The 15,910-nt window shown below is 40.1% G+C and overlaps 1 protein-coding gene across 2 annotated transcripts in view; it reads left to right on the forward strand.

Annotated features, from left to right (window-relative positions):
- The first annotated feature begins 456 nt into the window (after positions 1-456).
- Positions 457-15,910, forward strand: part of PTAR1 (protein prenyltransferase alpha subunit repeat containing 1) — a 35,810-nt gene continuing 20,356 nt past the window's right edge. Inside the window, exons 1-4 of one of the 2 annotated variants that reach the window (XM_084503244.1) lie at positions 457-631; positions 5,247-5,416; positions 10,324-10,390; positions 15,089-15,193. In XM_084503244.1, coding sequence (XP_084359370.1) covers positions 546-631; positions 5,247-5,416; positions 10,324-10,390; positions 15,089-15,193 — 428 coding nt within the window. In that variant the 5' untranslated portion in view covers positions 457-545. The remainder of the gene's footprint in view (positions 632-5,246; positions 5,417-10,323; positions 10,391-15,088; positions 15,194-15,910) is intronic. The other variant, XM_084503245.1, reaches the window with a different exon arrangement.

The following is a 15,910-nucleotide window of genomic DNA, read 5'->3' on the forward strand; positions in this document are numbered from 1 at the left end:
GAAAAATATTACAGCAGGCTTTTCAGCATCCATAAACACTTAAAATATTATTTCAGGGAGTAAGTGGAAAGCAACATATAAAGTCGTAAGCTGTCTTTTAGCAATTGCTGCAGAAGGTGGTCTCTGACACGTTCATTTTGGCTTTTAACCCTGCGCCTTGTGTCACTTGGTGTGGGGCCACACTACATAAAACGTGTGGGCACACATTCAGCGTTTCTCAGGGGGGACATCCACCTCCCTCTGCCGCACACTGCCCTGACACAGCTCCTTTTCTACAAATGTCTCTGTCTGCGCCGCGCTCTGCCCTCAGGACACGGCTCCGGTTCCCCACCCCCCCCCCAGCAGCCGGGGCCGAGCCCCTGCGGGCGGCGCCGTCCCCTCGGCCGCCACCAGCCGCCGGGGGGCGCCGAGCCGGGGCCGCCCCAGCCGCACGGCGGCCCCGCGTTGCCCCGGAAGAGCTCGGCTGGGCTCGGCTCGGCACGGCACGGCAGGGCCCGGCACGGCACGGCTCTGCTGGGCTGTGCTGTGCTGTGCTGTGCTGGAAGATGGCCGAGTCGCCGGAGGAGGTGGCGGTGCTGGTGCAGCGGGTGGTGAAGGACATCCGCAACGCCTTCGCGCGGAACCCGCACATGTGAGCGGCGCCGCCGGGACGGGCACGGGCACGGGCACGGGCACGGGCAGGGGCTGGGCACGGGGCTGGGCACGGGCACGGGGCTGCGGAGGGTCCGGGGCTGCCCTCCCGGCTGCCCTTCGCCTGCCCGGCCTGTAGCTAAGCGCTTGGGTAGGTGGCCGGGTTGTAGCAGGCAGCCTGTGGGTGCTGCCTACAACAAGGCGCCGCGCTCCGCCGTGGAGTTTCGCTGCTAGGTGGTGAGCCGTGGTGGGCTGTAGGCAGGCGGTGTTTGTGAATGAACGCCCTGAGCCTCTTCGGTCCCGCACTGCTTCTCCGAAATTCCTCAGCGGTGGCAAAGCTGTGTTTTGGGGGAACACGCTGCTGCTGCTGCTGCTGCTGCTCTTCCCTTTCGTGCAATCCAGGGGATGAAAGTAGGTTACAAGAGCCATGTGCAGCCAGACCGATGCGCTGTGTCATGCCTGGAGCGAGCGGGCACGGGCTGGGTACCGCTCCCCCGAGGTGGGCAGGGGGAGGTCAGCCCGCCCAGCTCCTGGGACACAGCTCCCGTGGGGATAAAACAGGCGCCAGGCCCTTGGCTGCAGGCCTTCTGCCTCTGGAGCAGCGGGTTGCAGCCCCAGTGGGCATAGATCTGACGCCCTGCCTTCCTCCAGTGCGCCGAGATGGTTGTGATCCTTTGCAGTCCCTGGCAAACATTATCCTCTTCAGCTGAGTGTCCCGTTTGTGCCACAGATCCAGCTTTGAATTCCTTAAATCTGGCTCCGCAGAGAATAAGTGGCTTGCCCAGTGCGCAGTGTGCATTCAGGACCTCATACTTTTGTCCCCAACTCTAATCACTCGTACGGTATTTGTTGTCCCATTTGCTGTCTGAGACTTTGTTCACTTGCCCCCATTGCTTCTGTCGGAATGGATGCTCTATTCTGGCACGCTCCATGCTTTCTAAGGTTTAAACAGGGTGTTGTCTCTGGTGAACAATAAAAACATGTAAAAATTCAATTTTGGGCTAACTAGAATGTTTTTCTTTCTCTTTTATGTATTTATTTTAAATTAGATTTGGAGCAAGCTTTCATAAAGCTGTGAAGTTTACTGGAAGATACTTTTACCCAGTCCCTACAAGGATAGGTCCTGATAAAATCATTGGCATGGGTTGTCCCACTGGAACTGATGGACTGCCAACACTGAACAGATCAGTGCATGCTTTCTTTATCAACTTTGCTTTTCTTATGCATGTGAGGTCAAACAGAATATATGATTCACTTGTCAAAAAAGTACCTGAGTTGTGGGTGTGATTGGGAAGCTGAACTATTAGATGGTAGCCCAGCATTTGTGTGTGAAATCTGAGGTGCTTTCTAGTTTGCAGACAATGATTTGTATCAGTTCAGTTTGGATCACTTTTTCTGTCTCAATTCACCATGTTCTTACTGTGTTTAAAAAACACACTTCGTTTTATGAGATTCAAAACTCTAAATCGAGGCATTTTTTGGTATGATTGCAAATTTCTCTGCTGGGGACTGAGAAAGAAGTTTTCTTTGTTAAGTCCTTACTGATGTGAAACTCGTCTTGCTGCTGCCAGAGCTCAGCAGATGGTTGCACGTTACTTCTCCAGTCTCCATGCAGGTTGAAGAAGCTCTGTAATGACTGAGGCCTTCAGTGACAACCTCGTTCAAATCATCTACTGAGTTCTAGCAGCTTCCATCGTGTGTTTTAGGAATGGGAGTTACCATGATACATTGATCACCTGTAAATCCAAAGGTAATTCATGGAGGTTTTGGAACATGACCAGAGTACCTGCTTTTAGGAAAAGAATTGCAAGTACACCAAAAAATCATAAAATTCACCGGACAGTAATGGAAAACCAGAGAATTTAGGGAGTGAAATGTTGCTTTCACAGTAGGTTGTGTTTCAGGTGATAGCAAAGAACAGCAGCCCTCGATTACTGTTTCCTTTGGTATTGTGAGCAGCTTGTATCTTGACCTAAATGTGGGCATCCTCCGTCCTGCAGCTGGCTTGTGCAGTCATGTCGATATGACCGAGGTGTGCCCACGCCTGGGCCAGATCGATTCAGCAGGGGTAAGTGCCAGGTCCTGCTCTGGAGTCACAGCAACCCCAGAAGAGCTGGTGGTTGGATCTGAGGATCTTTTAAGTTCTTTTCCAACCTGGATGATCCTACTATTCTGTGGCCGAAGGCTGTCTGCAGAAGATTAGGGGTATTTCAGTCATTTACTTTTACAAGCGCTGATGGGGTCACTGGTGCCTGCACATGAGTCCTGCTGCAGAAGCTTTTTTCTTGGGGGTGTACAATGGAGCAAAGGCTGCAGTAGTTCTCAAGCAGTGCCTGTTGGACTGACAAAATGAACGGCCTGCCCTCTTACTTGCTCCTTTTGCAGACCAGAGGGGCCTTCAGGAGCAGCCAGCTGGAAAAGGTGGTGGTTTGTATGGATTGTTTTGGCCGCAGGTTAGGCACCCTGTCGTGGATAAATCTGCTCTTCTGGTATTTTAAAGTATAAATTCTGTTCGCTCTCGGGAACTGAATGCCACATATGGTTTCTGAACCACCCAGGTCATCAGAAGCAATACCAGGGTGTTGTAGACAGCATCTCTACCAGATGACAAGTCCTGGTTTGCATCTTGGGAAAACCGAGCAGTTACCAGATACACCATTTCTTGTGTTGCATTGTGTCTTCACAATTTTCGTTGTGCCATGGTATGGTCCTCTGCCTCTTGGCTTGCTGAGCATGACCCCAGAGTTGGGGTGTTTGGTTTGTTGGAGTGTTTGCAAACCCTATCTGTCGTTGTGGCATCTTCAATGCAGCGTTGTGAAATTTAGCTTTCCCAAATCAGACCTTTTTTACTTGGTAAGGACAGAAGGTGTGGGTGTGTGGTTCTCTGTTTTTTTTTTTGTTTGTTTTTTCCCCTTGCTCTTTACCTTTGGTGTACTGTCTATAGGCATTAGCTGGTAAATTTTAGTGGTTATTCACAGAGTTAATTAGCAAAGCTGCAGGTAACTGTATCTTTCTTGCAGCTGAGGCCCCATGTGTCCCAGTATGCAAGGCCAGACAAAGTTTGACCGAGGACTGTAGGTTTAAGATTCATAAATGCAATGGAGCCAGCAGTAAGTACCAAATTTAGGCTATAAGGCACCCTCTTGAAAGCAGCAGTCTGGAGTGATATTGTAGGTCTAATCTGACTAGCTTTGTGAAAACCTTAACTTGTTTTTTCAGTGGAGCAGCAAGCATTAAAATCTTTTTTTTTGATACTTATTGCTTATGGTGTAGTGGGCAGTAAAACGCAGAGTTTTCCTCTTCTGTTCCCAGGTGACGAGAGATGGGTAGGGGACCTGGCTGTGCATTTGGAGACAGAGCCAAGCTATTTGGGGATGTCTTCCCTCAGGTTACTTGTGCTCTTCATGGCTTGTTGCAGTCTGACAGAACAAATCAGTTTCCTGAAAAAGCAGATATACTTGTTCTTTAACAAGCTCGTGGTGTCACTTTTGCTTTTAGACACTGAACTAAATCAGCGTATTCAGATTATCCAGTAACAAAATTAGTTTAAGGTAACTGAGTTGAGGTTACAGGGTTGGAGCATATATGTAGGCCTTGTACTGAGAAAATTTAAGGTGGTTCTGAAAACCACAGCAGATTTTTTTTTTTCTTGCCTGAGACCTGAGGAGCTCCCTTCTCAGCAACAGACATTTTTCTATGAAACAGGGCATAAAGGCGAAATCATTCATAATAGCAAGTATAGAATAATATTGCTTTTGGTTCAGGTGAGTGTGAATAATTGACGGTCTTGTTTGTTTTTAAGAAGCTGTTATGACCACTCTTCCAACGCTCATGCATACTAAAAGCTGAGGAAAAAGGAAAAAATTATATCGCCCCTTGAAACTAAAAAGCTTCTGATGCTGCTGCTGTGTTTGCTGGTATTAATTTTTGTGCCCATGTTTTATTTATTTGATTTTTTTTCTAGAGGCTTGGTTAATGTTGGTACTGTGAAAATACAAAGCAGGGACCTTGCCCATTCAAGATTTTTGAGAAAACCTGGTGTAACTTTTCTGGGTATGTTCAGAAAAGCCAGAATCACCAGAAGGAATCTTCTTAGATAGCATTTTAAAGATTTTGAATTCATTCTTGTTAATCCGGTCATGGATGAACATTACATTGAGGCTGTTCAGCATGTCTTGAAGTGTTCCTGTTTTTCTGTTGCTACTGCACTGGGGAGCTAAAATAAAATTTTGTAGAGGCGCTTAACCAAAACCACAGCTAGCTTTTATATTGTGTCTGAATAAATTGTGTGGTGATAAAATATGTTTAGGCTTTTTTTCTTTCCCCCCTCAACTTAAATCTTTATTTGCACTTTAAAACGTGTTTGAATCACTTATTACTGAGTTAATTTGCTGCATGATTGTGCAGAGGATGGCTTTCTCAAAACACATTTTATCATACCTGAAGTGTAGGAAGAAACAAGAGGGTGAGTTGAGAATAATGAGCACAGACTTCTGTAACATCAGGGAAAAAGGTGATGAACTGGCAGGGAGCACTGCTTTTTGAGAAAAATAATTGGTAAATACTGCAAGTAAGTTTAATTATATTTCTTTCTGTTTGTTTGTTTGTTTTCAAAGAGATGAAATAGGATTAATACCCTGTCCTGAAGCCAGATATAACCGGAGCCCTATAGTCCTGGTAGAAAACAAGCTTGGTGTGGAGAGCTGGTGCGTCAAGTTTCTTTTGCCATATGTCCACAATAAACTTCTGCTCTACAGACAAAGAAAACAATGGCTGAACAAAGATGGTAAGTTACCCAGATGTAGAATAGTATTGTACCTGATTTTAACACACATTTTTTATTTACCTTTTTTGGACACTACACTGCCCCTTCTTGAAGGCAGCCTAACCTGCTCTGACAGAACTGAGTGCAGCGCTCAGGCTTTATGTTGTGCTTCATGGTGACACGAACAAGTTGTATTGCTGCTTGGTTGACAATGCAAATCCTTCCTCTCTTGCCACATTGGAAGGTTGAGAGGGAAGTGAGTTATTCCCATTTCTGTGTACAGAAGGAACTATGCCCTGAGACAGAAGGGCAGTTATGGAGATGTGTGGATTTGAAGTAAGAAAGAAGTGCAATGCTTTTTGGACTTAGGGGTACCAGGAATCATGTGTCCAAACAACTTAGTAATTGTAAAACTCTATTCCCTTTTTCCTTTTTTTGTTATTGTTGTTCTGTTTTTTAATTTGTTTTACTTGCGTGAAAAATACTTTTCTATGTATTGTCTATTTTGAATGCGTGGTTTTTTTTCTAAAGATTTTTTTTTAAAGAATTATAAGCAAGTGTGACATGGGATATTTGACTCTTTACAAAGTCACTTATTCTGTTGAAAGCAAGAATGAAAAAGGGTAGCTGTAGTTTAGGAAACTAATTTTTCTGTTTATGGCTTTAGGTCTCTTCTAAATGGCAGTCAGCTTAAAAATTTTTCTTCCTGTATGTTTCTCTCAGTTGGATGCAAATTTACTGGCACACTGCTCCTTTTAGGCAGGTTCTTGTGCTTTCTTGTGGTGACACCGTCTGTCTGGTGCATTCCTGTCTGTCCAGCAGGAATGGTAAGGGAGTTCTGACTGTTCAGAAAGCGTCCCTACTTTCCTCACAGATGAAGCATCTCAGAATCTCTTCTCTCAAAACACAGGCCAAAATTATGCATCAGAAAACAGTGGAGCGCTGCAAAGTTTATATAAGTACCTGTTTGTCTATTGAATCTTGTTTGATTTTCTTCCTTTGAAGAGTAACTCCCTTCTCCTTTGTTTCTTTAATTACGGAAGCCAATGTCACATGTTTGAGAAGAGATGACCGACAGTATTTTCATGTCTTCTGAGCAACTCCTGTAAACCATGATCAGGACCTCACCTTGTTAGTAGCACATTTAGAAGCAATGTACAGCTTACAGCATTTAGCATGCTGTACCCTTAAAAGAGTCTCACGTTTGATAGGAAATTCTAGTGGAAACTGAACTACAGTGATGGAGGAAATGAAGGTAGAAGTCTTTCCCAGACAGACCTACACAATTGTTTATAACATAGGTTAAGTAGTCATACTGTATCAAGAGACATTACCTTTTCTGTACATTTGAAATGTAATATCCTCAAGGATTTCCTACTGAATTCTTTTTTGTAGGTAAGACTTCAGAGTGAGAATTTGGCAAGGTAGCTGTTTTCTTTTGAATATAGTGAAAGTATAAATTTATTGCTGCTGCAAACCCAACTGGGAATTCTATTGCTATTTGTAATAAACAGTGGTTGCAAATACAGTCTCCCGTTACCTCTTCTGTGTTGTCTGAATTACTATAAGCCATTTTAGGTAGAATGAAGAAGAACAGGGTCCCGATTAAGGTGTATGATTTCATCTGATACTCTTCTGGCAGGATCCTAGAAGAAGCCAGTCCTTAACAACTTACTGAGAGATGTTTAATTTTATCATGGCTTCTTTTGAAAGCTTGAACGTTTTCTGGGATCCACGATCAAGAGTACTTTTTGCTATTGTTGTAGTTTAGAAGTCCCAGTTTGATAATATGTTTTTATCCTTTCTCCAAATTGTTTTAATATATGCATGTATATTATTTGTGCACATCAACAAGACAGTTGTCTGAAATTGCTACATATCTTCTCCTTATTCAGAGTATCATTGTGCACATTCCCAGAATATGCTTACTTCCCATAAATCTGCAATTCCACTTCTAAAGCAGTGGAATTTTTTCTTCTTCTAAATTCTTCCAATTTCTTTTCTTTTAAAACAGTGGAATCTTTTTTTTTTTTTCTTCTGAAAAGCTCATTAGTGTGATACACGTACAGAAATAAAAATCTGGATACAGTCACATTTGAAAAGAAAACAAGCTAAAAATATACAGTCATTGTTGCCCTCTTGCATCTGAGGAAGCTTTTAATGTACAGAATGATACCTATTTTGTGAGCATCTGTGATGCTGTATTTTGATTAAAATGTATCCAGCAGAAAGTGCTTTTAAAATTTTAAATAAAAGACATGTTGAGTTTTGTTATTGACACAAAGAGAACTATCTGGCAACTCCTACCTATGTGTGCCAGATCTGTCACATGACATTGCATGGAAAAACTCAGAGGTTACTAAAATTGTGTCATTTGACATCTCTGGCTCAGAATTCATATTTCGTGAAATCTACATCTGCTGTTTGTTACAGCAAATGTCAAAGTAAATTGGACTGAAAGAAATGGTTATTGCTTGGAGACTTTCCTTTTGTCTGCTTCTTTCCTTTGATTATGTTCAGGATACGGTGATTTTTAATTTTTTTTTTTTTCAAACACTTCTGTAAAACAAAATGTTAGATAAGCTAGTGCTTAAATTGTGCATGCCTTGGTGCTGTTTCAGACCTTGGGCAATACCAGAATAATAACATTAATGTGAAATCATGACTGTAGGACAAACAAACTATATTCTTCTACGTGGAGTTATGTAGTCTCTGAAAACTGTTTCGTAAATGAATTTGAAAGATCGATATAGGCTGTAATAAACTTCATTTAACATATCCTATATGTCATAGACTATATAATGATGGTACCTAATAATTACTAAAACAATTAATAAAATTCAACCCTAAAAAGTTCAGACTTTTTAATGTCCAAGTTCAGCAGCTCTGTGTTGTCTGTAATGAAGTCCTTTGTCACAGTACTCTGTTGTTTCTCTCAGTTTCATCTTATCCCACATTTTGCAGTCCCATTTACCTTTCACTTCTATAGCAAATACCTTTTCCTCCTATAGCAAATAAAAAAGGTCCTGAAGGCAAATCTCCTTATTGTGCAGTCCTGGTGCCTTGACACTTCTGTGATTGAGCAGAAGCATTGGACCCTTTAGATACAGCCTGCAGACTTGTTTGCAAAGTGATAAGCAGCTGAAAATGAAATGCATGATAAGTGTCAGTCAACCTAGATCTGGTGGTTGAAACTCTTCACGATATGTTTTAAAAAATGTACTACACCAGCAATCTGCTGGCAGTTTAGTTTAAATAGAAGGCAAGACTAAGATGGATGTGGCTCATGTCTAGGGGAAAAGCAAATACTAACATTTTGTATGGGGTTCCTTCTTTTCTGTTTGTGTTGTTGTATTTAATAAACACCAGCTGGGGAGAACGTTGGTTGAACAGAGTAACAATGCAGTTACTTAAATATAGGAGAACCATTTTTGGTTTTTAGCGTTGGTTTGTGTTTAGCAGCAAAGGTAGTAATTGCTGGATTTTTTCCTTCAAGAAGCTCTCAGTTGCCCTATAGGAGTTAAGTGAATTTGACATAAAGAAGATTTATGTTACCTTGCATAACAGAGTGAGAAGTGATTATTAGCTGTTGACCCATTGCATTTTGGAAGGCAGGAAGTGTGTTACTATATGTTAGTATTGTTTATGACTCGAGGTAATAATAACAGAATAATTAGTGTTTAAATGTGTGTATTGATGACACGTACAATCTATAGACTTTTGTAAAAGGTAGAGTAACTGCTAATATATTAAGAAGGTTAAATGGAAAGTGTAAATGAAACAACCACAGCTCACAATTTTACTTTATATTTCTTCTTATACATCTGCTTTTGATTTGATGGATGTTGCCAATGTGACTTTTTGAGTGTACAAATAAAACCATAGCCAGCAAAATACTTACTAGGTGTTAAATTGTACATATGTGAGTAATCCTGAATATCTTATTGTGGACACTGGCAATTTATCCATGTAAAATTAAATAGGTGTTAAATAGGTGTTGAAGTACTTTGCTGTCTCAGAGGTTGAATAAGCCAAAGAAAAAGCTGTGTACATTTAGGCATCATATAAAGAAAAGTGGTTGCACATCTTAGATGCACTTCATGCCCCAGCAACAAATAGGTCTTTAAACAAAAAATTTTCATTAAAGTCAAAAACAAAACAAAACGGCAAAAAAGAGAAACACGAAAAAACAAATTCAGCTTAATTCTTTAATGTACTTTTTAAAATGTCACCATTAACAGCTCAGTTCAAAATTGTCAATTCAAAATTATAACTTATAGGCAAGAGCATCATGAGGAGCACAAACTTGCTCTGTCAGACATAAGTGAACAAGTAGGTATGCAGTTATAAACAAAGCTATTCCACTTTTTCACACAGTTAAATAACAACTGACCTCTCTGAGAAACATCTTGGTTAAAATATAAATTAAGTAATTTTCCTGTCCATCTCTGAGAGCATATGATGAATCTGTCTATCTAGTTATTTATATCTCTCTATATAAAAGTATATATCTACATATCTGTATATATGTACAGATATACAGTATATATCTATACATCTGTATGTCTATCTATTCGTATGTATGTATACCGTCTATCTAGATAGATAAACAGGTAGCAGTCAGAAATTTCCAGCTGCAGACTTCTTAGATAAGAGTAGTTAACAATATAGAAGTCCATTATTTCCAATAGCCAAAAGGGAAGATATGGCTGATTCTGCTCCCCTTGAAATTAACCTGTCTTTTTTTTTTTTTTTTTTTCCTGGAATGAGATGTAACAGTGTTTTGCAGAGGCAGGCATCCATAAATGTAGCAGCCATGGGAGGGAAGATGTTAAGGACAGGTGGGGGCTAAAGGATTTCAGAAAGACCACTGCTCTTTGTGAACCATTGCTAATTTTTGTGTTTTCTTTTTCTTATACTCATTTTAGAGTTGGTGGATATCACGTGTACACTGCTGCTACTGAACCCTGACTTCACCACGGCTTGGAACGTGAGGTAGGTTGCCCTGAGCAAATGACATCAGAAAGACCTGGGCCTGAATATGCAAGTCAGCCATAAGCTCCGCTTTAAGTGGTAGTTAATGACACAGCAACAGCTTCTCAGCTAAGGAGTGTTGAAGGAATGTTGAACATCTCTTTTATCCTGTATGCCTCACAGATAATTTCATGCTGGTTTTGGTTTTTGTTTGTTTCATACGAAGTTTACGCTGCTGCACGTGAATACAGGAGTTAGGCCCCCCCCTTTTATTTTTTGGATGGGAGTCCCATTTGAACTGCCACTTCTCTTTTTGTCCATCAGTTGAGGCAGGCTTCAATTGAGTTGTAAACTTAGATGGACGTATCCTTTTTGCCAAATCGCATAGCACCCAACTGATGTCTGCTGTCTGATTTCATTGTTCCCATTTTACCATTCGTTCAATATTATACCTGAGTCCTTTTGAGCAAACTGATCAATTTACTACTACTATCAGTGCAGCTTGTCAAAGCTGAATAGCCCTTAATATACTGCAAGAGAAGGGGAGGAAGTTGTATTCATAGCGTTGTGAAGCAGATAATTTTTGTGTAAATCCTGCAGGTGGGAGAATATTTTTCTGCATCCTAGGTAAGATATGACACGGTCTAAAAGGAATAATTTAAGAGTGGTTAGAGGGCTGGCAGGAAGTTGTTAGTGTCCAGGAGGGCTCTTGTTTAAAACAAGAAAAGAAAACCAAAACCACTTTTTGTAGTTAAACAAAAGTAGTAGTTTAATTTCAGTAGGAAAAAATGAACAAAATGACCTAGAAAGCTGATGGCTGTGGGTTGCTGTCAGCCCTATATATCAGAAATTCATATATATATATATGTTTTTATATATATATATATATATATATATATATATATATATATATATATATATATATATATATATATATGTTTTTTAACTGGTGATACAGTTCTGGAGGATTCTGCTGGGATCTGTCACTCTCTAGCGTCCTGAGTGTAAGAAAGGCAGGTGGAAGTGGTAGCAAAGGGCTTACTGTCTTGAAAATGTATACCCCCAAGTAGCTGTCAAGTAACAAAATATAGTTATCAGCATGTATAAACACTAGAGCTATTAGAGTAATGTAATCTTGTGGTACATAAAACTGAATTCAGGTTTTTGCTTTGTCTTTTTTTTTGATGCAAATGCATCTATCCTTAACAGTCTGTGCGTTTTTTTCTGCCTGACAGCTGAAAGAGTTTGTTCGGACATACACGAGCGGGGTAGTTTAAAATTGCAAATGGAATAACAACATTAAGGAACGTAGGTGAAGATTGTCTCTTTTATGGCCTTTATGGTTTACCTCAGTGTGCAAAAAACTTGAGAGGATGTCTGTCCTCCTCTGATTTTTGGCAGGGTGGCCTGGTTGGTGGTTTGTCTTTGAAGCACTGTGTGTCACGTTCAGAGAGAGGCTGATGTCATACCAGCCATTCAGTAGCTGAGGGATTTGCCTCTGAGTGCTCTAGATGAGGTTCTGATGTGCCGAATCTACACCTGCCTTGGTTTAGGCTGCTGCTAGGCATTGGCCCTTTCAAAGGGTAGGCACTCAATGGCACAACCCAAACCAAAGCACAACACTTCAGCCTCCCTACTATGCTGTGTGGTTCCAATCTCAGCATACTACAGATCAAGGCAGGCAGACATGGGTGATATATGTGGTCACTGAGTAGAAGACACGCTATGTTCTGCACAGATACCGGAGATAAATTTGTACTGTGGATTATTATAAGCAGGGAACTAATTGTGTGGGACTTGCACTCTGCTTGCAGAACATGATGGATCAGCCGTGGGATTATTGTTTTCATCTTGCAGAGGATGTTTTTTGTGCCAGATTCATCGTATGCTCTTGACACACAAATTCCCTGTTTTATTTGGAGAGGAAAAAAAGCATCATAGATTCTGAGAAGCCTAAAATAAAAAGAATAAGAGTTATTTACTGAATAGCAGCCCTTTCTGCAGAGTACTTTGTGTACAATCTAATAAGTTTATCATTTTAGGCTGAGATAATACGTTTCCTACATTGTATTCTCTGCTGAGAGCTTCAGAGGTAGTGATTGACCCAACAGCACTGAATGTGGAGAGAATGTGGTTGTTTGAGAGTAGGAAAAGGAAATCGCTTCCTTGGAGAGGAGACAGGACTTGGCAGAGCAAGAAGACAAGTGGTGATGTGGAAGGCTAATGTGTATTTGAGCTCAAATGACCATCAAAGAAAATTGTATGTCGTTAGTGAAGCACAGGGGAACATAAAGCTTTAAATATGCTATCTGCTAGAACAGGTAATATAATATGTCTGTCTTGACTTCGGAGCTATTCGAAACAGCGTAATGTGCCTGCACAGGTTATTTTTTTTATTTATTTATTTTCATTAGAAGAAACTGGGAAGCTACAGAATGGCAGAGCCTATAACCTAAGCAGGGAGAACTGATCGAGAGCCAATTGTGTGGTGTAGGAACGCATGATAAAGGAGATGTGTCATTTCTTAGAACTCAGAGGGAAATTCCTGTCATACAGAATGAGCAACGAGGCATTTGCAGTTACTAATCATAACTTGCTTTATGTTTTTATGAGTTGAAAAATCTTTCAAGCTACTATGACCAAAATCTGTAAGTTATTACGAAGGAAGTTGTCATAGGCATCATTGTTGTTGATATCGTTGCTTACATGTATGATTGATCAAATGTCAAAAGGCATCAGATAACAAGAAGCTCTGAAAGTTCAAATATTTTCCCATGAGATATCAGTGACTTCAAAGATGTCATTAAAACATGAGGCAAGTGAAGAGCATTTCAGATTCTCTCTTACGGGAACTGGAATTCTGAAGGCTGAAGAGCTAACAGTGGTTCATGTGGCAAAAACTGAGCTGGAAGTTGTATATCCTAAATCTGGTATTTGCTTAAAGAGACTGAAAGAGGTTTATTTGGAGTTTATAATAATGTAGTCATACCTATGGTTGAAGTCCCTTACTTATGAATGAGGGCATCTCTTGAATGTAAATCTGTGAAGCTAAAAACTGTTTTTCTACCACAGCAGAAAATTTAAATCTTGCCTCTGATGTTCCTCAACTTTGCAAAACTCAGAACAAATTTAAGAGTAAATATGTTTGAGCCTATTTATTTGCAGTTAATACTTTAGGGTGGAAAGGGCAATATCCCCACAAGGAGTCTACATCTTGGAAGGTTGCTGTCCTGGTAATCCATATCTAATCTAAACCTGTACATGTTGCTTTTTTTTTTTTTTTTTAATGCTGGACTGATCTGAACTGCTCTTTCTCTGTCCGTGTACATGCTTTTTACCAAAATGTCACCTTTTGCATAGCAATAATAGACTAGTTCTTCCACCTGCCACGGTATTGCCGTGCTATGTTCTGTTTCACACCACAGAGATGTTTTACTTGGTACGTAGGAGTTGTTTTCATAGTGTATTTCTTTCCCATCCCACCAGGATTTTTTTGTTTGCTTTTTTTTTCCTATGCCCTTCGCTGACTGTCACTCCTCTAGATTAACCTGGTGCCATGCATATGATTGTGATAAACAACATCATTTAAAAACAAACAAATGAACAAAAAGCCAAAATTGCTACAGCTTTATGCACGTTGATGTTCTGGAAGAGGCATGTTTACTGAAATCAAATGGCAATTTTGGATCATACCATATCTTAACTTCAAAGCAGCTATCTAATAAGTAGATTGGATAATAGGAGATGGAAGCTAATGTTCTTGGAGTAACCAGTGACAGGGTGATGTCTACAAACATGCTTGAGAGGGGCTGGAAGAGTTGTAAATCTGGAAAGGCTAACAGGGTGTGGAGCAGGGAATTCTGTGCAAAGAAGGCAAAAAAAGTAAAATACAGACTTTCACTCTGCTATGTCTGTTGAAGGGGTGCTCTGGGAAGGCTTTTGTTAGCTGAACAGTAAGTTTTGTTAGGGCAAATTCTTTTTTTTTTTTTTTTTTTTTTTTCAACCAGAAGGTGTTTTATCTATGAATAAATGTAGTGATTTCTGCCTTTCTGGTGAGTTTGAAAAATATTTTACACACAGAGAATATTCCTCCCTTCCTTCTAAATTTAGGAATCAGTGATACTGTATCTTGAGACATATTTAAAAATTGTGTGTGAAAATAAGATGGGGGGGGGGAAGCTGTGTGGAAGAGTGACTGTATTTTCAGATATACAAAATAATCTGAAGGCCTAATTTCAAGAAAGGTATTTCATCATATATGTAACTCTATTGGCAGTCCTTGAATCAAAGAAAAAAGAAGCAACTTATGTTATTAATACTCTTCTGGAGTGTGCAGACAAAAGCAACATTACTGTTAATAGGCATTATATGTAGCCCAAACTCCTTGGCTTTCTGATTAGTAACAGAAAATGTGATAGAGGCCACACCCAAAAATACAGTTGTTTCAGTGTTTTTTGTTGGTGGTTGTTAGAATTGGGAACCAACAGATAGAATGTATTAAGATAAACTTATTTGAGTTGGATTTATTTTGTTGGGCCTGGCTGAATAGTGATGCCCGTATATAACCAAGTGGAATGGGTCAATCCACCAAAGCCTTTGAATTTGACAGTGAAATTGTACTTTAATGCAAACAAAATGCCATGCTGTTTGTTGTTGGGATTTGTGTTTTGTTTTCAGGTTACATCTTTTATTCATACAAATTTATTTTATCTTTTGTAGGAAAGAATTAATACTATCTGGCACTTTAAATCCACTTAAAGATTTGCATCTTGGAAAACTGGCGTTAACCAAGTTTCCAAAGAGTCCAGAAACGTGGATTCATAGGTTTGTGTCCCGTGCCTTCTGTTGCTTTCCCAAACTTAAACGCTCTTCCTAGGTGTTTTTGTTTTGTTTTGTTTTGTTTTCTTCTGTGAGTGAGTTAAGCAGAGTGCTGGATGGAAGAGGACAACTAGAAATACAGCAGATTCTTTGAGCCAGTCACTGTAAAATTCAGTGCTTTAGCTTTTGAAGATGCTTCTCTTATTCTACACTTAGAACTACAATCATATGCCACATGATATACACAAAATATACAATCATATGCCAATGTATGGCATATTTTTTAATGAGCTTTGGAGATGGGATCATTTTTCCTAAGGGTTTATCATGTCTTGCAGGACCTAAAATTCTCATCCTGAGAATTTTGTTTCCAATAGTAACTATTTGAGCATTGTGGGTTACTGTCCCCTAGCCCCCCCAACTTATAACTCTATTGTTTGCCTACAGACACTTTGGAAAGAGAAGAATCTATAAAAGCTAATCTCTGTAACTAAAGTTGTCTTCTTTTCCATTTCTTTGCTACTCTTTTTTGGTTTGGTGGATATGTTTTTATCATTTCTAATTTACACAGTGCCATTAAATCACCAATGCTAAATATTAAAACACTAGACCACATTTTTGAAAAATGTAACTCCAGAATTACTGAAACACAGAGCTAACTATTTTAGTCATGACTGAGTGTATGTAAAATTCCTGTAGCACAGCTGAGTGAAGTATAGACAC

Source organism: Aythya ferina, assembly GCF_964211825.1.
Source record: "Aythya ferina genome assembly, chromosome: Z".
Taxonomy (NCBI): Eukaryota; Metazoa; Chordata; class Aves; order Anseriformes; family Anatidae; genus Aythya; species Aythya ferina.